The sequence below is a fragment of the Arabidopsis thaliana genome, assembly GCF_000001735.4.
Source record: "Arabidopsis thaliana chromosome 1 sequence".
In the NCBI taxonomy this organism is placed as follows: Eukaryota; Viridiplantae; Streptophyta; class Magnoliopsida; order Brassicales; family Brassicaceae; genus Arabidopsis; species Arabidopsis thaliana.
The window spans coordinates 11,224,435-11,249,599 of NC_003070.9; the positions used below are offsets into that span (position 1 = coordinate 11,224,435).

General features: G+C 35.9%; 6 protein-coding genes, 1 long non-coding RNA gene, 1 other non-coding gene and 1 pseudogene across 17 annotated transcripts; 3 read left to right on the plus strand and 6 right to left on the minus strand.

Annotated features, from left to right (window-relative positions):
• Positions 1-4,437: 4,437 nt before the first annotated feature.
• AT1G31355 lies at positions 4,438-5,619 on the plus strand (annotated as a pseudogene). Of its 2 annotated transcripts, one of them has the most exons (2): positions 4,438-4,775; positions 5,089-5,619. The 2 variants fall into 2 exon arrangements; another variant differs by having other exon boundaries at positions 4,447-5,619.
• Positions 5,620-6,028: 409 nt separating this feature from the next.
• On the minus strand, positions 6,029-6,178 carry MIR404. Its single transcript, NR_139812.1, has one exon. It is a non-coding gene; the product is annotated as a microRNA ath-MIR404 precursor (primary transcript).
• A 1,705-nt stretch (positions 6,179-7,883) lies between these two features.
• RECQL2 (RECQ helicase L2) lies at positions 7,884-13,160 on the plus strand. 8 transcript variants are annotated; one of them, NM_102875.4, is made up of 20 exons: positions 7,884-8,051; positions 8,322-8,545; positions 8,653-8,799; positions 8,927-9,142; positions 9,298-9,402; positions 9,662-9,766; positions 9,858-9,980; positions 10,108-10,196; positions 10,354-10,390; positions 10,480-10,513; positions 10,748-10,800; positions 10,875-10,952; positions 11,049-11,114; positions 11,353-11,419; positions 11,513-11,566; positions 11,777-11,884; positions 11,972-12,036; positions 12,211-12,289; positions 12,493-12,695; positions 12,778-13,123. In NM_102875.4, the coding sequence occupies exons 1-20, from the start codon at positions 7,886-7,888 to the stop codon at positions 12,976-12,978; spliced, it is 2,220 nt and encodes a 739-aa protein (NP_174421.3). In that variant the 5' UTR covers positions 7,884-7,885; the 3' UTR covers positions 12,979-13,123. The 8 variants fall into 8 exon arrangements, with proteins under 8 accessions (NP_174421.3, NP_001077639.1, NP_001319121.1 ...); NM_001084170.2 differs by having other exon boundaries at positions 7,886-8,051; positions 8,702-8,799; positions 12,778-13,112; NM_001332956.1 differs by having other exon boundaries at positions 7,888-8,051; positions 12,778-13,160.
• Positions 13,161-13,863: 703 nt separating this feature from the next.
• Positions 13,864-14,929, minus strand: AT1G31370 (Ubiquitin-specific protease family C19-related protein; the record flags this gene model as incomplete). Its single annotated transcript, NM_102876.1, has 3 exons — positions 13,864-14,082; positions 14,224-14,427; positions 14,771-14,929. The coding sequence occupies 3 exons, from the start codon at positions 14,927-14,929 to the stop codon at positions 13,864-13,866; spliced, it is 582 nt and encodes a 193-aa protein (NP_174422.1).
• A 1,087-nt stretch (positions 14,930-16,016) lies between these two features.
• On the minus strand, positions 16,017-16,665 carry AT1G31380 (TRAF-like family protein; the record flags this gene model as incomplete). The annotated part of the gene is made up of 2 exons (NM_102877.1): positions 16,017-16,367; positions 16,489-16,665. 2 exons carry the CDS (start codon positions 16,663-16,665, stop codon positions 16,017-16,019), a joined length of 528 nt encoding a protein of 175 aa, NP_174423.1.
• Positions 16,666-16,794: 129 nt separating this feature from the next.
• On the plus strand, positions 16,795-17,040 carry AT1G06437. The gene has a single exon (NR_139084.1). It is a non-coding gene; the product is annotated as an other RNA (long non-coding RNA).
• Positions 17,041-18,747: 1,707 nt separating this feature from the next.
• Positions 18,748-19,958, minus strand: AT1G31390 (TRAF-like family protein; the record flags this gene model as incomplete). Its single annotated transcript, NM_102878.2, has 4 exons — positions 18,748-19,062; positions 19,188-19,414; positions 19,588-19,754; positions 19,852-19,958. The coding sequence occupies 4 exons, from the start codon at positions 19,956-19,958 to the stop codon at positions 18,757-18,759; spliced, it is 807 nt and encodes a 268-aa protein (NP_174424.1). The 3' UTR covers positions 18,748-18,756.
• An 832-nt stretch (positions 19,959-20,790) lies between these two features.
• AT1G31400 (TRAF-like family protein) lies at positions 20,791-22,127 on the minus strand (the record flags this gene model as incomplete). Its single annotated transcript, NM_102879.2, has 4 exons — positions 21,941-22,127; positions 21,676-21,842; positions 21,274-21,491; positions 20,791-21,135 (listed from the first exon to the last, which is right to left on the minus strand). The coding sequence occupies exons 1-4, from the start codon at positions 22,045-22,047 to the stop codon at positions 20,791-20,793; spliced, it is 837 nt and encodes a 278-aa protein (NP_174425.1). The 5' UTR covers positions 22,048-22,127.
• A 255-nt stretch (positions 22,128-22,382) lies between these two features.
• AT1G31410 (putrescine-binding periplasmic protein-like protein) lies at positions 22,383-25,153 on the minus strand. Its single transcript, NM_102880.4, has 7 exons — positions 24,650-25,153; positions 24,430-24,569; positions 24,086-24,334; positions 23,788-23,922; positions 23,517-23,699; positions 23,220-23,381; positions 22,383-23,103 (listed from the first exon to the last, which is right to left on the minus strand). Exons 1-7 carry the CDS (start codon positions 24,909-24,911, stop codon positions 22,660-22,662), a joined length of 1,575 nt encoding a protein of 524 aa, NP_174426.2. The 5' UTR covers positions 24,912-25,153; the 3' UTR covers positions 22,383-22,659.
• Positions 25,154-25,165: the final 12 nt, after the last annotated feature.

Here is a 25,165-nt window from a genome sequence, read left to right on the forward strand (position 1 = left end):
GCTTGAGAAAAACAAAGGATTGATTTCATTTTAGTTGAATTGGCCTATGATGTTAGTAAAGTGGATTTGTGGTGGCGGCCACCGGGCACGTGATAATCCACGTGGTTTGCGTGAATAATCCGGCGAGAGAACTTTTCAATACTTATATTATAATTTAAGTTTTTTTTTTCCTTTTTATGAAGATTTAAATTTTGTGCTTATAAATAAATAACTTATAAGTTTCACTTTCGGTGCATTTGTCTCTTCTAGTTAGAGGCTAACTTTTGGTAAGACTTGCAAAAAAGTAAACTACTTTTTCAGCTTAAACTCAAACTCAAGAACAAAGAATTTATCTCATTTTAGATTAATGTATATGTTTACCAAATGAGTTTAACACTGAAATAATTATTTTTATTTTTCAATGATAGTAAATTACATGTTCTATCGATTGGAATTTCATTTTGCCATTTATGTTTTAGTTTGAGCTGTAGTTATCAAATGAGTTAACTGATTAAATGATCATAAATGGAGAAAAAGAAAGAAAGAATGTGAGTATATGACTTTTCAAAACGTGATATTGATCACTCGTCAGAAATGTATACTACGTGAAAAAGGGGTTGTGTAATAGTTTTACAATTATATATATATATATATATATATATATATATATAGGTTTAGCTCTTAAGTCTTTCAAGGCTTAGAAACTTCTTTTGGAAAACTTATCTTCAAAACGGATGTGCCTTTCTTATTGCTAAGAGTGTTACTAATGACTGTAGACTACAATCGTATGTTGCGAGTGGTCATCCTTCTTGGCTTGAAGGGGTACTCTTCGCAGAAGAAAGGGTTTGTCCTCTGCTTGAATTTGAGTTTTTGGGTTGTATGGTTCCGGGTGTGGAGTGTGTTCTTTTGTAATGGCCCTTCTTTTGGTAGTAAGAGGCTTAGTGTATAGGCTTGATGATTGTTGAGTTGTTGTTCTCACTTTCAGATGTGTGACCTCTTGGGGTTTATGATGTGAAGTTCAACCCTTCTATTAATATAATTCCAGATGACAAAAAAAATATAGGTGGGAGGCGTCATAACTATATACGAGTGATATTGACTAAACTTGAAAAATACCTTGAACTTTGTCAAAAGAAAAATCTTGATTATTTGATTTTATTATGTATGATATAGGAAAACACACGTATATACACATAACACATGTAATAATCACATTCACATATAGTTATCTATATATATGAATACGAGAGAGCCAGAGAGGGCTCTGGTTGTTCTTTTCTCGAGCGGTGCTTTTGCAAAGGAACCAAGTTGGGTTCATTAAGCTTTGTGAAAACGTTTCGAGTTTTGTTTTCGATTTTCATAAGCTTGCCTTGATCATACCCCTGACTATTGTTAGATCATCTAACATCTATAGTTTCAAGAGGTGCGTGTCACTTTCCACATCGACACTTATTGTCAATTCGATAAGGTCTACCACTTTCTTTTTACTTGTGGGTTTGACCCCTAGTTATACATCACTAGTTAAATCGTATATCTAGCAAATGAGTATAACCTTCAAAAGTTAATCCTCTTATTTCGCGATCCTGCTTTTCGAGATGGGAAGTTGAGACTGATAACTAATGTTTTCATAACATTTTGAGTGACAAATATATATATTTTTTTTCTTTAATCAATAATCATTAACATGTTCAAATTTTGACATATTGTGTTCGTCAAAAGAATAGATATATGGCCAGAGATTCTTCAATATGACCTAGAATCTCGGACATTGGAATGATATTTCATACTATTATTATTAAGGGAACGCGTAATTAGATTTTGTGGTCCTCCTTTGACATTAGAATGTCAAGCTGCCCAAATCAAATCCGTTGACCAATTGGATTAGATTGTCTGATAAATTATAAATTACGGGAAAATCATCTAATACTATTGTTTAGCAAAAAACAAACAAACTAATATTTCGTTATTCTAACCCAAATACATGCATGCATTAGGAATTTAGGATGCGTCTCAATTATTTTTTATTTTATTTATTAAAAGACAAGTTTTCTGGTGAAGTTTGCAAAAGCATTAAATGTAGAAAGCTGCTCCTTCCATGGGACAGCACGTATTTAATAAAATAAGATAATTGAATAATAGAAACAAAAAAAATTGATTATTATAGTTTGGTGTCAGTGACAAAGACAAAAGAGTGTCGTCGTCTCTTCTAATTTATTATCATCAAAGCTAGTGATTCTAAATTAAAATGCTTCTCTGTCGTCCTCTCTTGCTCTTAACTAATTTCTCTTCTTTTCAGAAACTAAGAATAATTTGTATTTTTGTATTTTAGGTAGATATTTTATTTTCTTTCTCTTTAAGGCAAACTTTTAATCAGAAAAGGAATCCTAAAATACTACACATGTACATTTGTTAATTGTTATTGCTGTCAAAATAAAAAATAAAATCAGTCTTGTTATTAATATCGAAATCACGTGAAAGATAATTGAAGAGAAAGTGCTATTTTTAACAAAAAAAAGAAAGAGAAAGTGCTATTAAATCACACTTTTATAGTATATGTATAAATACGATAAAAGTCGAAAGCAATAGTTGTACTTGTACATATTAGAATACGAGATTGTAAGAGTTAATCATTTATAGACGATAACTAATTGGTATAGGCGTATAGTTATTGAATTTCTAAATATGTGATTCCCGGCTTTAACTTTTAAGAACGTTACTTGAATATTGGTTTGGAATTTTGTTGTGATTTTTGATGAACTTGTAAAACGTAAAAGAAGAAAACGATATTGAAACAAATCGTCTTAATGTTAGGGTTTTCTATTATTAAGTTTATGAATGAGTTATTTGACCAAAAAAAAAGTGTATGAATGATAAATACAACTTGAAGGCATTGTATTTACTAGGTTGCTTATATATATATGTCCCAAATATCCAATAGGACACATGAATTTTTTTTTTAATGGTAAATTCTATGTTCACTCGAATAGGGGTTTTCAGTGGCATACCTGAAGCATATTTTTAACCCCAATATATATATGGTAAAAGATCATATAATTGGGGGAGGGGTATTTTGGAAAGTTCAAACAAAAAATTAATGATGACATACATTATTCCACTAAATTTTGTTATATAGACACTAAAACCAAAATATTTTAATATATATCTAAGTGCATGCTTCAGAGTAGAAACACCACCACAAGTGCTTAATAATATACGGGGCCAAATGACACCCTTAAGCTCTTTCTTTGCCCATGGTCCCCCTAGCTAACACTACATTATACAGTACATGCATTGAGATCTTAAGTCAACTTATTATTATAGTGTCAACCCTGACATATTATATACTTTATTTGAAACATCTAGATGTAAGTAGGTTGTTTCAGAGATGTTATTGAAAGGATACATGAATGAAATGGTTGGATTTACATATGACTTATGTATGTGCTTTAATAGATTCCAAAGTCTACGTACATAAAACCAAAAAAGAGAGAGAAGGTCTACGTACAACGTACGTGTTGACTAGAAAGGAAAGGTTTAAAACCGTGTCTAAAGTATGAGTATATTTTTTTTGTGAAAGTATTTGAGTATATACTTTGAGATAAAATAAAACATTTGTTAAAAATAACTTATATTCTTCAATGTTAATTTCAATCGATTTTTGATGTTTGCATTTTTACTATTTCGGAACTTTGTTATAAGTCAACTTTTGTTGGAGTAGCTAAACTTTACTTCTGGATATCAAAAGCTAATCTCAATAAATCATCACAGCTCGTCATGGAAATATATAATGCATAATTTTTCTTTTGTACCAATAAATTTTAACTACCGTCATATATAATACGAAAAATGTTACGTATTGGTAATGTGTATTACTCCATTATATAAAATAAATTGTTACGTATTGGGCCGTGTAAGTCGTGTTTGTATTCAAAGAGAATGTGTGGAGGAGAGATGGAGATATGTAGTTTCATGCATGTACGCCATGTATAGTGATATGACGTCCAAATCGAATCGTGAAAACGAAGAAAATCTTAGACTGGCTGGTGTAGTAGTTAATTAATAGAGTAAAATAGAGAATAGTACGAGTTATTTTTCTCAAATTTTAAACAAAATTCAGTGTGGAACAATGAAATGTACGTATTAATCAAAAGTCGTACAATATTTAAAATGACATGTTCTTCCTCTTCATCTCAAAGTTGTAAAAATAAGTCTGTTCGTTTCGTCGCCGCATGTAGTTGCGGTTGCGGCAGACGCATATCGAAGCTGTTCGTTTCACTACCGCAGATAGATGCGGTAAAACGCTGCGGCCGACGCAACGTTATGCGGCGAAAAAAATTAAACGCGGATTAAATTTAGCGTTAGAATTAAAAAGCTGCGATTAATATGCCAAATGACAGAAATACCCTTAATATATTTAGAAAACAACGATAAAACCTAACTCTAAAACCTAACACATTCACGATCTGAAAATTTTCTTCTCTTTTACACAATTTCGATCTGAAAAAGTAAAGCTCAGCGATTTCGAATTAAACTCGGCGATTTCGAAGTAATGGGTTTTGTTTTAGAAGTTCTCTGGTTGACCCTGAAGAACAAGAGATCTGTTCGCGAGACCATTCAGGAAGAAGGGTTATATTCTACTCTCCACTTACCTCATAACCTTCAAGGTCGGCGATTACGTCAATGTCAAGGTTAATGGAGCTATTCACAAGGGTATTCCTCATAAGTTCTACCATAGTCGTATTGGTCGTATCTGAAATCTCACTACGCGTGCCGTTGGTGTTGAAGTCAACAAACAGGTTTCGATTACTCAAAATTCTCATCTGTTTGGAAGAGTTTTGATTGTTGAAATTAGGATTTGAACGTTATTTTGATTCTTTGATTTGGGGTTTAATTCGTCTTTGTGTGAGCTATCTGTTTTGAATTTTGTGATGTGTGATTAGTATTGGTTTGAAAGCTTCAAGCTTTTCTTCTTGGGTCCTTCTTTTGCTACTTGTATAATTTGCAATCAATCTACTATGATTCTTAGTGATGTTTTCATTTTGACTTTGATGTTTATCATTTAGTTGAATCTCTTGGAGAGCTAATTTTGAGTTTTGGGTTGGGTTTTAGATTAAGAACAGAAACATAAGGAAGAGGATACATGTACGTGTGGAGCATGTGCAACAGTCAAGGTGTGATGAGGAGTTTAATCTCTGGAAGAAGCAGAACGATGTGCTTAAGGCTGCAACAGTCAAGGTGTGATGATGAGTTTAGTCTCAGGAAAAAGCAAAACGATGTGTTTAAGGCTGCTGCTAAAGCTAAATGTGAAACTATTAGCACTAAGAGACAACCTAAAGGTCCTAAACCTTGTTTCATGGTTGAAGGTATGACCTTGGAGACTGTCACTCCCATTCCCAATGTTGTCAACGATCTCAAAGGTGGCTATTGAGTTGTTTCCATTTTCTTCATTCTCTTCTAAGAATTTTTGCACTTGCTTTGTTCTTTTTATGATGTTTTTGTATCAAACAAGACTGAATTCTATATTGTACGAGTTCAGATTTTGTTAGGAAAGATGGTTTATCCCAATCCTTTACCTGTTCCATTTGTATTTAAAATCGTTTCTGCATTTTTCAGAAAACTGATACTTTGGGAAAAGTTGAGACATCTAATCTCTTTCAGTGTTAGCAATTTATACCACACAAAAATAAACAGAGAGAGCAATCGAAACAAAATCTCTTTGTAAAGTTGGGAAGTGCAGACAGACCTTTTAATTGCAAACCTTTTAATTCCTTTGCAGCTTCACACAATTGCCTCCTCTTCATTCATTAGTTAAATGTTTGAGTTTGCTATTTTTGTTTTAACTGAGCTTATGATTTATCACAAAATTTTATTGTTATAATTATATATATTTAACTAAAAATTATTACTCCTTACCAAAAAAAAACTAAAAACTATTACTAGCTAAACAAATACTTTTTATTGATGTAAATATATTTAAATTACATTTTTTTATATTCAGAATATAACTAAAAAAGTAAATAAAAGAATTACATGAAAATTATCGTAGCGGCGTCGAAACGAACAAAGAAACCTGCGGTTGCGGCAGCGGCTGCGGCAGCGTCTGCGGCAACAAAACGAACAACAACCTGCGGTAGTGTTTGCCGCCACCGCTACCGCAGCCGCTGCCGCAACCGCCAGCGTTAATGAAACGAACATGCTAAATATATATATTTTTTTCCAAAAGTTAACGGTAAATAACTCAATATATATAGATATATATAACTCGATCACCTTACTTATTTATCTAATAAATTTATAAACATTACTCAATATCCTGAAAAATTGAGTTAAACTAGTCATGAACTAGTCTTTAACAGTAACGTAACGTATATAAGTAGAAGCACTCAATTTTAATTAGTTCTATTGAATTTGTTATCTTCGTTCTATCCATTTTACACCATTTATCTTACTCGTTTTGTTTTGTCTTTTTATAAAACTTACTCGGTTTTTTTGATAAACCTAACTCCTTTGGTTAGTAGTTAATTTCCTTCGTTTTGCTTTTCCAATTCTATGCATATTGTTTTAACCATTTTATTACTCCGTTTCCGTTTGTTTCACTACAATTATTTGGAGCTACAGTACTACAGTAGTATATAGTTCTATGTTCATATCAAGATTGTCTTCTTGGGAAACACTTGCCCTTTGACTGGATTTGTTATATTAAAAATTGTGCAAGCACGTGTTTGCTAAAATTTAAAATGAGAAGCTGTGAGCTAAAAGCTTCGCTGTTAGGTTCATCAACTAGTCTGTCTGGTGCTTCAAAGGAATGATGACACAAGCAATGATGTAATTGGCAAAAAGGTAGTTTTGTCGTTTAGTGCTTTTAAATCGAGAGGCAGGGGATAGATCAGAGTGATCCGGTATGGGTCGCAGATTTTGTTCGGTCCCGACATGTTTTTAGTTCTATTTAAATACTTTATAAGTAAAAATAATTCTATTGTCTCGTCTCTATTATTTACATAAATTGTATGTACATTAATTGTAAGGGAAGTATGTATATAACTATAAATCTAAAAATCTTAGATTAATAAATAATACATCAAAATGCCTAACTTACATATATGTATTTATTTATTTCTATAATGAATACAGTTTTTAATTAAGAAGTGAAAATGTCTCGTCACACTTTTCAAATAGGTCATTTGGAGATATATCACATATCGAACGAATCCATGATCCCTCCAGGCTTCATCCAGTTCACTTTGACCTCACTCACTCTTCTTCTTTCTTTCAGAAAATGATTTATATAACTTTTCTTCTTCTTTTAAACATATATATTTAACAATTTTTTATAATAATTTCTATAGAATTCTTTTAATATATATATCCACAAATCCACATAGTTTTGAATAATCTTTAGATAAACTAGTCCTCTCCTTCGATGAATACTTCACGCGTACTAGTTTTTTTTCTTCATGAATACTTGTCGTTGTGATGCAGCATTTTGAAACATGAATATCTTAAAGCCTTTTGCCCAAAAAAAAAAAGAATATCTTAATGCCTAATACTTGGATTACGTATTTATGTACCAGTATCGCGATCAAAACAATCACCTTTTATTCAGTCAAATTAAACATAATTTATGATTCATATATCCTCAAAAACATATTACAAAATTACCAGGTATCTTTGTATGCTATACACCACTATTCTAAATTTAAAAATTAATATAGAGTAATATATACTATTAAGTTTTAAAAATCGAGATTCATATTAATATAAAACATCTTACTAAAACAATGATCAAAGTTTTATTCATATGCTCAATAACATTTTTATGATTAAATTAAGCATACGTCGAGCATCATTAGTTAGGTTCCAAGTACAAAAGCCCATTTAGATTATTTTAGCCCGTTTAAGGCCCAATATGTTCTGCTTCACCTCTTGCTTAGGAGCCGTTGCCGACTTCTGGGAGCGACGCCGACGACGAAAGGGTAAACACGCCGCCGTTGATTCAGCCGGAGAATCAATGGAAAGTGAAGCAATTCAAGAGGATCTTCAGAATTTAGACGTCGAGTTAAAGGATGTTCAAGGTTAAAGCATTTAGATTCTTCGTTTTGTTTTTCTTCTTCGAATTTGTGTTTCGGTTGCTTTTGGTGTATATATAACTTTAGAAAATCATTCAAAGTCTCCATTTTTTCTGCTTTATGTAATATACATTGAGGTTTTAGGTTAATTTTAGACTTCATAGCCATAGATAATTGTCTCTGATCCTTGATGGTGTTAGGAACCAGAATGGGTTAAGTGAAAGTTTTAGTTTTTTTGAATTCGTGTTGAATCTGTTGATTGAAATCTCTTTGCAGGTCAGATAAGTGCTTTGATTGAGCATCAAGATAGGTTATACGAGAGAAAGTCTGAGTTAAAGACATTGTTAAAAGCATTAGCAGCATCAGGAAGTCCTGTTGCATCATCTGGTGGCTCTAGTGCTATAGAGAATTGGTCTGAGACATTTGAGTGGGATTCTCGTGCTGACGATGTTAGGTTTAACGTTTTTGGTATATCCAAGTATAGGGCTAACCAGAAGGAAGTAAGTGACTTTCTGTATTTTCTGATCCTAAATATGATTCTTGTGTCCGCGTTTGCTAGAAATTCGTTTGATGTTCCATTTGTTGATTCTTTGAATGATATGTCAAGATTATTAACGCTATAATGACGGGAAGAGATGTCCTGGTGATCATGGCAGCAGGTGGTGGGAAGAGTCTTTGCTATCAACTTCCAGCTATGCTTCGTGGTGGGACAACTCTTGTTGTCAGTCCTCTACTTTCACTGATTCAGGATCAGGTTAGTACTAAACTTATTGAAAATAGTCTGTGTAGGCAACCTATTTGCAGAATGATTAACACTTGATCGTTAGATATTCTTTGATTAGTATGTGTGTTATGACCAATTATTGCTTATGATTGTTCAGGTTATGGGTTTGGCTGCTCTAGGAATCTCAGCCTACATGCTGACTTCTACTTCTGGCAAGGAAAATGAGAAATTTGTGTACAAGGCACTTGAAAAGGGTGAAGATGACCTCAAGATACTTTATGTAACACCCGAGAAGGTATCAAAGAGCAAAAGATTCATGTCGAAGCTTGAAAAGTGTCACAATGCTGGCCGCCTCTCTCTTATATCAATTGATGTAAGTCTCTCCTAGTTTTAGTTTCTTACTCGGAAATTGTGCTCTGCCACCTATCTTCTCACTCTCTGGCTTTAGTTTATTTGGATATATCCGCACCGTTAAACAGAAAACCTACTTTATGAATGATCAATTTCCTATGTTTGGTTTCTTTGCAGGAGGCTCATTGTTGTAGTCAGTGGGGTCATGATTTTCGCCCTGATTACAAGAACTTAAGCATTCTGAAAACCCAGTTTCCCAAAGTTCCCATGGTGGCTTTAACTGTATGTTTTTGTTTTCATTTATGGGATACCCTGTGAGCTTAAATTAGACAGCACTAGGGAGCTTGCTTCACCTTACTGTGCTTATCATAAGGACCAATTTTCTTCTGATTTGAGCTCGTTGATCTTACGTACTCGCTAGTATTGTTTAGTTATTCTGCTTCAGTGGGTGCAGAATGTCAAATTCTATAACAATCTTTTAAATATTTTGTGGAAGGTTGAATATTTCATTTTTTCCTAATTCTTTATGTCTCTATTGCAGGCAACTGCTACACAGAAAGTTCAAAATGATCTGATAGAGATGCTGCATATTCCTAAATGCGTCAAATTTGTGAGCAGTGTTAACAGGCCAAATCTCTTTTACTCGGTACGCTTTAGTAATGATTTTTATTAGTATACTTTTCTCATGCTGTAGACAGTTTGTAGGCTTGAACATGAACCAGTAAATTGTCTTGCAGGTCCGAGAAAAGTCGGCAGTTGGTAAATTAGTGGTTGATGAAATTGCAGAATTCATACGGGAATCATACTCTAACAATGAATCTGGGATAGTCTATTGTTTCTCCCGGAAGGAGTGTGAACAGGTTTGTAACTAAACTGACCATCATATTCTCATTGTGCACATTTCATTTCTGATCATAATATTTTCTATTGAACCTTGGATTGGGGGAAAAAAGCTTACATATTCTGCCTTACATGCAATGGTGATAGATTGCAGGTGATTTACGAGAGCGAGGGATTTCTGCTGATTATTACCACGCAGACATGGATGCAAATATGCGCGAAAAAGTTCATATGCGGTAAGCTAATATTTCTTAAAACATGTAGTCCGTGGTGCTTACTTGAACCCGAGATTCAAAAATCCAGCTCTGATGCAGCTCGACTCTGCTCTTGATGATCTTGTTATTGATGTGCAATTTAAGCATTGCCTGACTTTTTGCTGTGTCATGTTCACAGATGGAGCAAGAACAAGTTGCAGGTCATTGTTGGAACAGTACGTATATTCTCTGTTATCATTCCATTATTTAGTGGTACAAGGATCTACGTTAATAAACTCTAATTAGTAAAATAATTGCTTTGCAGGTTGCGTTTGGTATGGGAATCAACAAGCCTGATGGTTAGTACTTAAGTAGTGCTAATTTTTGTTTAGTTGATATTTGATATACCTTCACTTTCAGTTTTCCTTAGTGCAGATTTCTTTCTCTTGGAAGCTATTATTCTTCCAGTTACATAATACTAGTAGCTACTGATTTCTTAAAATCATTATATTTCTAAAAACCACCATCCTTCGCGTTTTATTAATCACCATTCTTACTATCTTCTCTAACTGATACATGGGGCATTGCTGTAGTCAGGTTTGTCATCCACCACAGTTTGAGCAAATCAATGGAGACTTACTACCAGGTTCCAGTCTCTTGTCCACTAAAACTCGATATAGTTATAAGGCTGCCTCTTATAACTTAACCATAATATTGTAGGAGAGTGGCCGTGCCGGTCGTGATGGCCTCCCATCCGAATGTATCCTCTTTTTTCGTTCGGCTGATGTTCCCAGGCAGGTATGCTGCAATGTTACTGTACCCTGGTTATCTGTCCTGTGTATATATCTATATATTTCTTAGATTTAGTTGATGCTTTCCTTTTCTCCTCAACAGAGTTCCATGGTCTTCTACGAGTATTCTGGTCTCCAAAATCTCTACGATATAGTAAGATACTGTCAGGTACGCTGATTCATTTCCATTTCCTGAAGCATTATCGTTATTGCACCTGTAAATATCTGGAGCAAGCTGTGGCAATCAGCACCAACTTCCGAGAGAATTGTGTACCTTGCTAAGGCTTCTTTAGACTGACTAAATTGTTTTACTCTCTATCTTGTCACGTTAAAGAATCATGATCTTGAAATATTCTAAATTGTACGCTATCTTATGAAACCTTGGTTTCTGAACTACCTTCTTGCAGTCTAAAACAAAATGTCGTCGAAGCGCATTTTTCCGTCATTTTGGGGAACCATCACAAGATTGCAATGGTATTCTTGTTTACAGTTAGTTGTCCACTACTGATAGATTTTGTACTAGGTCTATTGATTCTAGATTTTCTGATGTGCTGATCGTTTGGTAAGGAATGTGTGACAACTGTGCCTTGTCAAGTGAGGTCAAGGAAGTTGATGTATCGGGTACGTCCCTACATTCGCTTGTTGTTTTTTTGAAATACATTCCCTTGCAATTTGTTTGGAATCAGCTTGAAAGTTTCATCTTCTGCCAAAACAATTTCAGCTTATTTTGTTTAAAGGACTTACAGTTCATTTCACTTTCTCATCAACTATCAGAGTATCAGCCATATGTCGATAATATCATAATTATTTTCGGTGTCATGATTTTTGCAGACCTGTCTAAGCTCGTGGTTTCTATGGTGCAAGAAACGCAAGCCAAGGATCAAAGAGTAACGATGTTACAGTTGGGTGACAAACTCAGAAATAAGCACAAGGATCTAAGTTAGTCGTGTTTTTTTCTTCATTTCCATTGGTGTCAACTGCATTAAAATTTTTGTTGTTAATTTTTACCTCTGTGGTTGACTTTAGTTGCTGAGTTAAAGAGAGACGAGGTAGAACATCTCGTGATAAAACTGATTGTTGACTCGGTATTGGTAAGATCATTGTCCATGTTTATAGTTCTCTGTTACAATCTGACACGTGATAAACCCAGCTCAAGATAATAGCATGTCAGACAAAAACTCTAGTATCTAGCAATGCCTTATAATCTCTGTGATTGTGCCATTAGTCTCTTTAGGCTGTAAATGAGTTTGTATTTTTTGCTGCAGAAAGAAGAATTTCAGCACACACCATATTCGACAAACGCTTATGTAACAATGGGACCATTGGCCAACCAATTGTTGCAAGGTAAGGAGAAAAGAAATACCTTCTCTTCACGATCAAATGAACACTATGTAGGCTTCGGGATATGGAATACCCTTTTTTCTCGGTTTGGACGAAGTCAAATCAAAAGAAGTCATAGAAGCAGTAAATATTAGAAGCATCATTTATCGGTTTAGTGATGGACAAAACTCTGAAAACAAAAAATACCTCCTTGTATTCTGGAACAGGAAGAAAGACAATCAAAATGGAAACCTCTAGCAGGCAAACCAAGAAATTGAAAAGAAGTATTACATTTTCCGGGTTGGAACTCAAGCTCGACGAGCTACGGAAAGAGATATCTGCAGCTGATGGAAGCATACTCCCTCACACAGTCCTCTCAACCCAGCAGATTGGCTCGATAAGTTCCCAAAAACCAGTTTCATTACAAGAGGCGAGTTTGTGCTAATAAAATTGGGTTTCATTATTATATGTCTATAGGCTTTCCTTTAATCTTTATTTGGTTGGATTTGCAGTTGGAGAGTATTATAGGAAAATTGAAAACAGAAAAGTATGGAGACAGGATTCTAGAAGAAGTGATGAGACACGAAGCAGTCTCTGAACAACTTGTTGAAGATCCAACAAAGGAAGAGACATGTAAAAGCAGATTAAGAAAGAGAGCTAAGACACAGAAGGATGTTGTATTGGTAGAGAGCAGCGGAGAAGAAGAAGCTTGATGGATCAATTATCTTCTAATCCAATCATCGTAGCTGTCAAGGTTCCACATTTACACTATTCTTATGTCAGATTTTAACCAATTCTAATTAAGAAATTCCTGTACTACCATTTTCTGCATAAGCTTCATTGTCTCTAATCAAGAAATCATCATCAACATGAATAGGAACAAGTGCAATAAAAGAAACATAGGGAAACCTCAATGAGAACAAGTCTCTTGATGTTCTACACCAAAGAGTAAGAGGACTCTGTTTTCAAAACTAAAACTAAAAACAAACAGACTAGAACATCAATTAGATCCAAACTCTTAACTGCCTCAAGTCATCAAACAACATCATCTTAAGAATTCCAGCAGAGCCTCCATGTCTGCGCACTTTTGCTTCATGTCTTTCAACTCTTCCTCAATATCTTGCACCCGAGTGTCTCCATGTCTGCGCACTTTTGCACTTTTGCTTTATAAGTAAACACGTTCGGAAAACGTAGGGTCAATTTTGCTTTAAAAGCATCAAATAGGTTTGAATGATAACGAGAACTCGAGGAATGGGAAACGCTTTGGCTTCTCATAGCTTATTGGTGGGCTGATTCTTTATTGATACTTACACTAACGTATTAATTGAGACACTAACTACATTTTTAAATTCCTTTTCCATCAAGAAACATAGTGAAATTATAAAAACTTAGGTAACATCAATGACAATAATTCTCTTTTACTTTTCCAAGATTAAACGACATTCACCCAATAAGACCCAAACTCCTAACTTGTTTTAATAACTCAAGTCATCAAACAACATTCATCGTAAGAAGTCTAGAAGAGCCGTCATGTCTTTCAACTCTTCCTCAATATCTTGCACCCGAGTCTCACCAACCTCTTTCAGTTTCTTCTCCAATCAATCCAACTTGAACCCAGCTTTTGTCAAACAAATTAGTGTAGAATACGCGTTGGCAAGATCATCAATGGAGAGTTCCTCAGGGGACTGACAGTGACACAGAATCTCAGTCAAGCTTAGTAGACTATTCAAGGATGTTGTTCTCAGATGTGGGTTCTTTGGACGGAATTTCGATGCAATGTCTGGGTGCTTTTCAAACAAACTCTTCACAGATTCTACCTACAAGTGAAAAATGGACGAATAAAGTAAAACTATATCAGATAGGAGTTCTTGGTGACCTGAAAACAAATCCAAAAACCATATATGCAGCTTGAATAGTGAGCAACTCGTACGATATGGATTTAAAAATTCATTTTATACCTGTGAAGGAAGAACTTGAAACCCATTGACATCGATGCTTTCCATCACTAATGAAGTTTCCACTAACACATCTGATTTGCGAACAACTTCAAGAACACCAACCTCGGCAACAATCTTGACTTCTCCATTCACCATAAACCCGCCATTTACGTCAAGAAGTTCGTTAAGGGGAAGCATTGATCGGAAACCACAGCTGGGAAGCTTCTGATCAAACCAGGGTTGCCCTACTATAAGGTCATAATCAACATACTAACTGCTAATCATATTGCTTAATCGTCCATGTTATCCTCTTTTCATATTGCTTCTCCATTGATCTTGATGAGAGACTACTCACAACCAAACTACCAGAACACAGTGAAAAAATGAAGAACAAGAGTTTTGCTGAATAAATCCTTTTATTGATTTCACTCGATTGAAATACAGAGGATACATGGTGCTTATACTAATACTACTTCAAGAACATTCTGGAACCTTTCCTCCTAATGATGGGATCTGTTTACACTTGTCTTGCATCTAGCCACTATCTTCTGAAGGGATATGATCAAACCGGTTTGATAGTACGATCGTCGGAGAGCCAGCTGGCATTGGTATCTTGACGCTCTCCATATTTTTGTCTCTTTGTGTTGCGCAGAGGAGTTAGCTCTCTTCTTTTTGCTCCTTTGTCGTTTGTGTTTGTGAGAACAACTTTCCACATTATATGGGCCATTAACATACTAAGCCCACTTAACAATTGTTTTTGGTGATTTAGCTAAAAGATGGAACAAACAAAGAAGAAGAGGAAGAAGCAAGTGAGCAAGGAAGGACAAGAAAAGAACAAAGTTGTGTTGTGTTGGTTAATGGCTAGCTAAACAAAGTTAATGGCTAAGTCAAGAAGCAATGAGTCCCTTAGTTTAACTATCGAAATAAGAAAGAGTGTCTTGATGGTTAATGTCTAGCTAAACAAAGTGTTAAAAGTTGTTGGTGTTAAAAGTGATGTCTAGTAGTAGTAGTTGAGCTAGAGTCTTAAGTGTGTATGTGCGTGTGTATTAAGTAGAAGAAAATTCTATAAGTATGTTTGTATGATGTTATGTAAAAATCATCCAAGTGATCAATATTAAAATGTAGCCTTTATGTTCCATACGTTTTTTGTGCTTCATCAAACAAGTAGACACAAAACATAATGTTAGGTGATTTCTGTACTTTATTTGACATGATTGTTTGATTACTAATTATCCGCTGCATAAACATATCATTACTGTCTCAAATCATCTTCATATGCATCATCAGCATGAATTGAAGTACTCATTTGTGTGCTAACCAACTGTCACAGTTCAGATTTAAGGACACTAACACGTTTTTTTTATTACACAAGTCTCTTGATCTTCTACTCAAAGATTAAGAGGACATTGTTCTCAAAACTAAAACGAAAGAGAAACATCCCAGAACACCAATTAGATCCAAAGCTTTAACAGACTATAATCTACTCAAGTCATCCTCATCGTCAGAAACCCAGCAGATATTTTGTAAAAACAACAGTCAAACAACAAATTTAAGGACAAAACTATATAAAAAAGCTTGATATGACTCTTTATTGATAAGGGCACATACGTATCATCAGCACTGATTGAGACAGGAAAGACATTTTTAAATTCCTTTTCCATCAAGAAACAGTGTGAAAATAAAGAAAATTAGGGCAACATAAATAACAAGTCTCTTTTACTTATCCAAGATTAAGAGGATTCTATTCCAAAACTAAAACGAAAACAAAAGAGACCAAAACACCATTCATAGCAACTCAAGTCATCAAACAACATTCATAGTAAGAACTCCAGAAGAGCCTCCATGTCTACACACTTATGCTTCATCTCTACGCACTTTTGCTTTATGTCTTTCAACTCTTCCTCAATTTCTTGAATACGAGTCTCACCAACATCTTTCAGGTCCTTCTCCAACCAATCTAACTTAAACCCGGCTTTTGTCACATAAGAGAGCGTAGAATATGCGTTGGCCAAATCATCATTGGAAATGTTCTCAGGGGACTGGCTCAGAATCTCAGTCAAGGTTAGTAGGCTATTCAAGTATGTTATTCTCATATGTGGGTTCTTCAGATGGAGTTTTGATTCGATATCTGGGTGCTTTTCAAACAGACTCTTCACAAATTCTACCTGAAAATATCGTATATATAAAGTAAGCATATCAGATAGCAACTTTTGGTGACCTGAAAACAGATCCACCAACCATAGTGAGCGGCTCTTAGGATATGTATTTAAGAATGATTTCTCTTACCTGTGAAGGAAGAACTTGAAACCCATTGACATACATGCTTTCCATCACTAATGAAGTTTCCTCTAACACATCTGATTTGCCAACAACTTCAAGAACACCAACCTCAGCAACAATCTTGACTTCTCCATTCACCATAAACCCACCATTTTTGTCAAGAAGTTTGGTAAGGGGAACCATTGCTAGGGAACCCCGGTTGGGATACTGCTGATCAAACCAGGGTTGTCCTACTGTTTTGTCACAAAACATACTAACTACTTCAGTCAAAACAAGAATTTCACAACACATACATTGAATCTCACTGCAACACGTCCTACGTCCTATAAGTCCATGACAAGTGGAACCATAAAGTGTTTTCCTTTGTCTGCCTTAGAAACATAATCAAGCAAATGTAGAAAGAATCACCTATCTTTTTGGAGAGTTTCTCCGAAGTTTGATTAACAACAGTTAGGCGATACTTTGTGTGTCTTTTCCATCCATCAGGCAAAGATTTGGAATCAGCAACATCAAGAAACAGAGACAAACTTTTAGTTTCATGATCCACACATCCCTTGGGATAGGCCAGAAGACGCGTGCGAGTAAAAACCCAAAACCAGTAAAGCAAAGGAACAATATCACGTAAACCTAAAATAAACGAAACGTTGGAGAACACGTTTTCTTACCATTTGGAGTCACCAACTACGAAATTATCAGAATAAATAGAATCAAAATCGGATTAGTTTCGGTTAAATTATGGGTAAGTCAAACCGGATGTATAATTATCGGTTAACTGGTCGGTTCAATTGGAGGCGTAGTTTTAAGAACAAATCCGAAAGTACATGTAGTTTTATCGAGATTAAAATTGTTTGGGATTGTGACACGTTTAGACACTTTTTGATAATATTATTACTTTTAAGACACTTATGAGGGAGTGGTCACTTTGCCATCTTTTTGAGAGATAATTGGACCAATTTACCCCTGAAGTAGTGATTACGCAATAATTTTAAACTCATTATTGTTGAGATCGTTTGGGTGAGAAATTATCCTCTTTTTATCATCTCTCTTCCATATTCTTTTTTTTCCATCATTTTCAGTTCTCTCTTTCAAAATCAATGTCGTTCTCTATAATTCTTACAAAATCATGGTCGTTCCCATTAACTTTCTCTCCTTTCCATAAGAAGTCACCAATCTTCATTATATCATGTATAATCTCCTCATAAACTTTCGATTTATCGTCTCCTCATAATCTCTTCAAGAAGTTCGGTAAGGGGAAGCATTGCTGGTGAACCCCAGTAGCGAGACTTCTGATCAAACCAGCATGGTGTTACTACTGTAAAGTCACGAAACATAAAACTTAAGTCAAAACAAGAATTGCACAACTCATAAGGACTTAAGTTTTTAGTCCTATGAGTCCATGAAAAGTAGAACCATAAAATATGTACTTTCCTTTGACTAAAAGTGAGAAAAGTGTCTAATGCTTCTGAGTTCTAAAATTCGTTATCAACTCTTTTAAAGTTTTTTCCTCAGATTTCGTTCCTGTTTTTTCTTTCCCCAAGTCTAATAAAATACCACTTATTCACATCAATAATGTTAGGTTATTAATGTATTAGGCGATTTGTGTAGTTTAATCAAAGAAAACGTAGAACAACAGACTTCTTTATCTATTTTGTTCAGTTCTCTTTGGCTTGCTCAATCTATCTTCAACTTTAGCATATGAAGTATTGAATGCACGACTAATATATAGCATGAAAAAATGCAGCATCGGCTCTTCATAACACACATGTTAAACTTGCACGTGAAATTGCTCTATGTAATTATACAAAAACACAAATTATTTTATGAGTCTCTCAAAGTCCTAAAACCACCCAACACAAATAGAAGCAATAATGTGTCCTGTAGTTTCTCCACAAGGCCAGGTCATTGTGTTTGCTTCCTTATAGAGAAGAATTACTGATTATTTCTGTATAAGCATCACTACTGTCTCGTATCATCTTCGCATCATCAACATAAGTTAATTTGACTACCTTTGTGTGCCAGTGGTCACAGCAGTTTAGAATGAAGAATACCAACAACATTTATTTAACTAATTCCATCAAGAAACAAACTAAAGTGCAATAAAAAAGACGTAGGGAAACCTCAATGACAACACAAGTCTCTTGATCTTCTACTCGAAGATTAAAGGACATTGTTCTCAAAACCAAAACGAAAAACAAACAGACCAGAACACCAATTAGATATAAACTCTTAACGGACTAAAGTCGATTCAAGTCATCCTCATCGTCAGAACTCCAGCTAAAACTTTTCCTTCAAGTCCGTCAAGTCCTTCCACTCTTCATCAATTTCTTGCACCCGAGCCTCACAAACCTCTTTCAGTTTCTTCTCCAGCCAATCCAACTTAAACCCCGCTTTTTTCAAACAAGTTAGTGTAGAATACGCGTTAGCCATATCACCAGTGGAGAGTTCCTCAGAGGACTCGCACAGGATCTCAGTCAAACATAGTAGGTCATTCAAGTATGTTGTTCTCATAAGTGGGTTCTTGGAACGAAATTCTGATACGATGTCTGGGTGCTTCTCAAAGAGATTGTTCACAGATTCTACCTGCAAGGGAAACATGGACGAACCTTCTCAGATAGCATTTTTTCGAGACCTGAACCATACCCACAAACCAAATATGCAGCTTGTACAAGAAAGTAAAGTTATATAGTTACAGGTACTTTTCTTACCTGTGAAGGAAGAACTTGAAACCCATTGATATCGATGCTTTCATGAACTAATAAAGTTTCCTCTAACACATCTGATTTGCCAACGACTTCAAGAACACCTACCTCGACAACAATCTTGACATCACCATTCACCAGAAACCCACCATTTTTGTCAAGAAGTTTGGAAAGGGGAAGCATTGTTTGGAAACCAGAGATATGAAAGTTTTTATAAAACCAGCCTTGTATTACTGTAAAGTCACGAAACATAGAACTTTAGTCAAAACCAGTTTGCACAACGCATACATAGAATCTCACTATACAACACAAGTCCCATATGAGTCCATGACAAGCTGAACCATAAAATATGCACTTTCTTTTGTCCACCTTGGAAACATAAACTAGCAAATGTAGAAAGAATCACCTTCCTGTTCGGAAAGTTTCTCCGACATTTGATTAACAACAGTTAAGCGATATTTGATGTGTCTTTTCCAACCATTAGGCAAAGATTGGAAATCCGCAACATTCAGATACAGTGACAAACATTTATTAGTACTTTCACCATTTCCCTTGGGATAGGCCACAAGATGCCTGCAACCATAAACCAAAAACCAATAAGCAAAGGGTGATGTCAGGTAAACCTAAAATGAAATGTAAACTTACAAAACATTAGAGAACAAGTTTTTACCATTTGGAGTCACCAACTACGAAAATATCAGAATCAATTGCTTGAGATTGCACAAAGGAGAAATTCTTAATCGTCCATGTTATCTTCTTTTCATATTGATCTTCCATTGTTCTTGATGAAGACTCCTCACAAGTCACAACCAAACGTCCAGAAAATAATCCTAAGAAAAGAACTAGAAGAAGATGAAAAGAGAATAAATCCGAGAACCGAGTGGCATGTACAAAACTTTATAATATCACACAACAACTTTTATAAGTAGAGTCACTTCACTGTCAAATAGGTTTGAATGTGAATCGTGTTGATTACGAAAACTTGAGAATTGTGAAAACGCTTCGGCTCCTGATAGCTCATTGGTGGGCTAATAGTCCCAAGTAAATCATTTTCAAAAACACTTGACTTTCACCAACAAAACATTCACTAACACCGTTTTAGATGACTTATACTGAGAGATTGTTAAGTGATGCGAGTTCCGACGTTCTAAATGTTTTCTCCCCAAATTTCCTTCCTTTATTTTTTTAAACCAAATCTGATAAAATTATGTTATTAACCTCATAGATCACATAATCAGGCTAATGGCCAATACATTTAATAACGTTGGGCGATTTATTTACTTTAAATTCTACAAATGTTTCACCTTCTTTATTCCTTTTGTCATTTCTCTTTGGTTTGACTTTGGCATCTAAAGTGTTGAAACTAACGACTAACTAGTAACATAAGCAAATGCGATCAGCCTCTTGTTCTTCATGACATGATATTTTGTTATAAAGTGAGAGAAAACTTGTATGTCAAATTTGGGAATAATCACTGTAACATAGACATACGTTTTGCAACAGGAATAAAGTCGCTGCTACACCCAACAGTGACCCAAGATTAAGAGGACAAAGTTCTCAGAACTAAAACGAAAAACAAACAGACCAGACACCAATTAGATCCAAACAGCTAAGTCTTAACAGATCGACTCAGGTCATCCTCATCGTCAGAACTCCAGCATAAACTCTCCTTCAAGTCCTTCAAATTTTGTTCAAGTTGTTGCATCCGAGTCTTACCAACCTCTTTCAGTTTCTTTTCCAACCAATCCAACTTAAAACCGGCTTTTGTCACACAAGTTAGAGTACAGTGCGCATTGGCGAGATCAACATTGGAGAGTTTATGAGGGGACTGGCACAGAAGCTCAGTCAAGCATAGTAGGCTATTCAAGTATGTAGTTCTTAGATGAGTGTTTTCCAGACGGAAGTTTGATGCAATGTCTGGGTGATTTTTGAAGAGATTGTTCACAGATTCTACCTGCAAGTGAAACATGGACTAATAAGTAGTTTAACCATATCAGATAGGAGTTTTTCGAGACCTGAAAACATACACACTAAACCATATATGCAGCTTGTGCAAGGAAGTGGATTATATAGTTACAAGTACTTTTCTTACCTGTGAAGGAAGAACTTGAAACCCATTGACATTGATGCCTCCATTAACTAACAAAGTTTCCTCTAACACATCTGACTTGCCAACAACTTCAAGAACACCAACCTCGGCAACAATCTTGACTTGGCCACTAACCAAAAACCCACCATAAAGTTCTGTAAGTGGAAGCATTACTTGGGAACCGAAGGTAAGAGACCTCGGGTAAAACCCGCCCCGTGCTACTGTAAAGTCACGAAACTTAGAAATTTAGTTAAAACAAGGATTGCACAACACATACATAGGATCTCACTACAACACAAGTCCTATGAGTCCATGACAAGTAGAACCATAAAATATTGACTTTCCTTTGTCCGCCTAAATTAGAAACATAATCTACCAAAGGTAGAAAAAAGTTGAAAAACTCACCTTCCTGTTTGGAGAGTTTCTCCGACATTTGATTAACAACAGTAAGACGATATATGATGTGTCTTTTCCAACCAGAAGGCAAATCATCAGGATCAGGAACACCAAGAAACAGAGACAAACATTTATTAATGCTATCACCATATCCCTTGGGATAGGCCAGAAGATGCCTACAAGCATAAACCAAAAACCAATAAGCAAAGGGTAATATCAAGTAAACCTAAAATGAAACGCAAACATTAGCAAACATAAGAGAACAAGTTTTTACCATTTGGTGTCCCCAACTACAAAAATATCAAAATAAATTGCATGAGATTGCAAAGAGGAGAAATTCTTAATCGTCCATGTTATCCTCTTTTCATATTGGTCTGCCATTGATCTTAATGAAGTCTCCTTGCAACCAAACCAAAACAGAAATACCAGAGGATGAAGAGAGACTAAATCCTAGAACCGAGTGTCACACTACCATACTTGATAGAGAAAATTATCACACAACAACTTTTATAAGTAAACAGAATCGAGAAAACGCAGAGTCACTCACTTTAAAAGCATATAATACGTGTTTGAATGTGACTCGCGTTGATTACGAAAACTTGAGGAATGTGAAAACGCTTCGGCTCTTCATAGCTCATTGTTGGGCTGATAGTCCCAAGAAAAAGAACATTTAACTTTCCCTTGTTCATTTTCAAAACAAAGCATTCATTAACACCGTTTTACATGATATTTACCTCTTAGATGGCCAATAAATTAAATAATGTTAGGTTATATTAGGCGTTTTGTGTAGTTTAATTTAATTTATACACTTGTTTTGGCATCTATAGTGTTTGAACTAACGACTAACTAGTAACATGAGCAAAGGCGATCAGCCTCTGGCTCTTCATGACATGATACTCTGTTATAAGGAGATAGAAAACCCCTTATGTTAACCAACATGAAGTTGCTCTATGTAATCATACAAATGATTCCATTTCCACTTTTGTCCGTCTCTCAAATGTTCTTATTCATCTCGGAGTCAAGCTTTGCCCTAAATCCTCGAACCTTAATTGAAACAATGTCCTTTAGTTTCTCCACAAGGCCAGGTCTTTGGCTTTGCTTCCTTACAGTTTCAATCAGAAGCCGATATTCCGATAGCGTAGCCTCTGGTAAAGGTTCCAAGAACTCACACTTAGACAAGATCTCCGGAGGAGGAACACCTGTGACCAGGTTTGTGTCCAGTTTTGTTCTGTCTTTCTTTGTTTTTTCGGGTTCTGTAACCAGAGGACCATCAAGAGCTGAAGGAGATGCACCAGGAATTACTTCCCGTGTGAATGGTAACGATCTTGCAGGTTGCAAGCAGAATTCTATCCACTGGTTGATTAATGGAGATGGGCCTCGGACTCGTCCTCCTCTTTGTTCTGCTTCTTTACCAGAGTCAGAAACAGCCGGGATCGCCTTGAAAAACAATTATGCTTCACGGTTTAGTGTCCAGATATGTTATATCGTCTTTAGAACAAGAAGCATTCAAGATATCAGATGAAGGGTTAAGTGATTTTACGACGGTAACTTACCCATAGATCAGCCCATAAGGTGGCACCGGATTTGGGAACAATCACTGTAACATTAGACATACGTTTTGCGACAGGGATAACATCGCTGCTCCAACCAACAGTGACCCAGACATCTCCGACATTGAAAGCTTTTAAATAGTTGTTACTATCAAATAGTCTAATCTATAAGCAAAAGGGGAAACAAGATCAGCCACCATTGTCATTTTTTCTCAATAACTATAGAGGTTGAGTGAAACACGTCAGCCTAAACTCATCTGTTCTCTTTAGGGTATGGAGAGATAGTAAAGAGGTAATAACCTGTTTCATGAGTGATGCCAGATTTTTCTCCACTGCTAATCTTCCGCCAGGAACTTGTGAATCCAGGTCTGTCGTATTGTATGATGCTCTCATGTATTTGAGAACAGCACCAACAACCTCTCTAGGAGAATTCACCATTGCGATCCTTCCTGCAAGCTCGGGTCGCCACAGATCAGCCCAGTCCTAAATTCAGCAAAATGTTCAGTGATATTCACTTCTTTTAAATAGGAAAACACTAAGACAGCATTTAGCAACAACAAAGTATACCAACCTCTATCGGTGCCAATTTATAATTCTGAAATTTGCTCTTTTTGTATGCTATAACCATGGTGCCCCAGCGGTATGGCACAGCCCACGTTTCACCGTCAGGAGCTTTTTCTCCCGCATAGTTCCTGCGGAGATAAATCTGAGACTTTCTAAGTCATGAAATGAACCCTATGAACATTCCCAAGCTAGCAGAGTACGAAAACAAAACACATGAAAGATTATGCCTATTAAAATCTCTCAAGCTAGTGTTCTTTCAAAAAGACTCATATTCATATTGTTAAACCACTGATTTAAATTCTCACCTTCCATTTATCACTCAAGCCTTTATACCAGTCTTGATCTTCTATCCCTTTCATTGGCTCAATTAGCTTTTCCTTAATAGCAAAACTAAGCCAAGAATCACCAATGCTGATCATATCAGCTGCTGCAGTTGAAGCAGCCCCCTTTTTTCCATTCTTACTTGGTTTCGATAGATCGAAAAAGATCTCTTCAAGATTTCCTCGAAACTGAGTCTTTAACCTCACTCTCTTCCCTTGTGAGCTCATAAACTCCTAAATTCCATTCACAGAATCCAACAACATACATTTTCAACTATAAGCTTAAGATTCAAAATAGAAATGGAAACACAGACAAGTGAAACTAAAACCTTGATCCATGATGGTGGCACTGAGCCACGCAAGGCAACGAGTTTTAGCGGGACAGTAAGAGAATACACTTTAGACTTGTACGCTTCGAAATCAGCTTCCAGTTTTTCTTCATCTTCAACTTCATTTAGATTCTCTTCACCTGCAAAAACATTCCATTGGAACACAAAATTCAAATCCATCGAAATCCCAAGAGTGACGAAAATGTTCAATTTCACGCACCAGCTACAGTTTCTGTGTTGATTTCATTCTCTGTAACGACAATCGGCGGTGGTAGTATTCGAGCGGAGGCCGGAGAACAGACGCGGAGGCTACTTAAACCGATGAACAACACGGTCGAGGCAGAGAGACCAACGATCCTCTCATGAAACCGTTCGTCTCGAGAAACTCGTGCAATGGTGATTCCCCTTCCTCCGTCGCGTCGGTTTCCTCCGCAGTAGAAGCTCGCCGGCGGTTTCACGGAAATAATCGCCGCCGTAGCCATCGATATAACGCGATGGTGAAACAACGGACAACAATGGCTTCTAATCTCAAACCGGTTCAATCAAACCGCTGGGCTTATACCGTAATGGGCCTTAAAAATGGGCCCAATGATTTCGACCATTGTAGAGATTAGGCTTAGCTAAGGTCTAGCTGGCAATAATAATTGGGTTTTATGAAGAAAGCGTCGGTTGACACGTGTGGGAGGTCAAGATCGGCACGTGCGAGACCCACTTCGTTTCTTCTCATTGGTCGTAT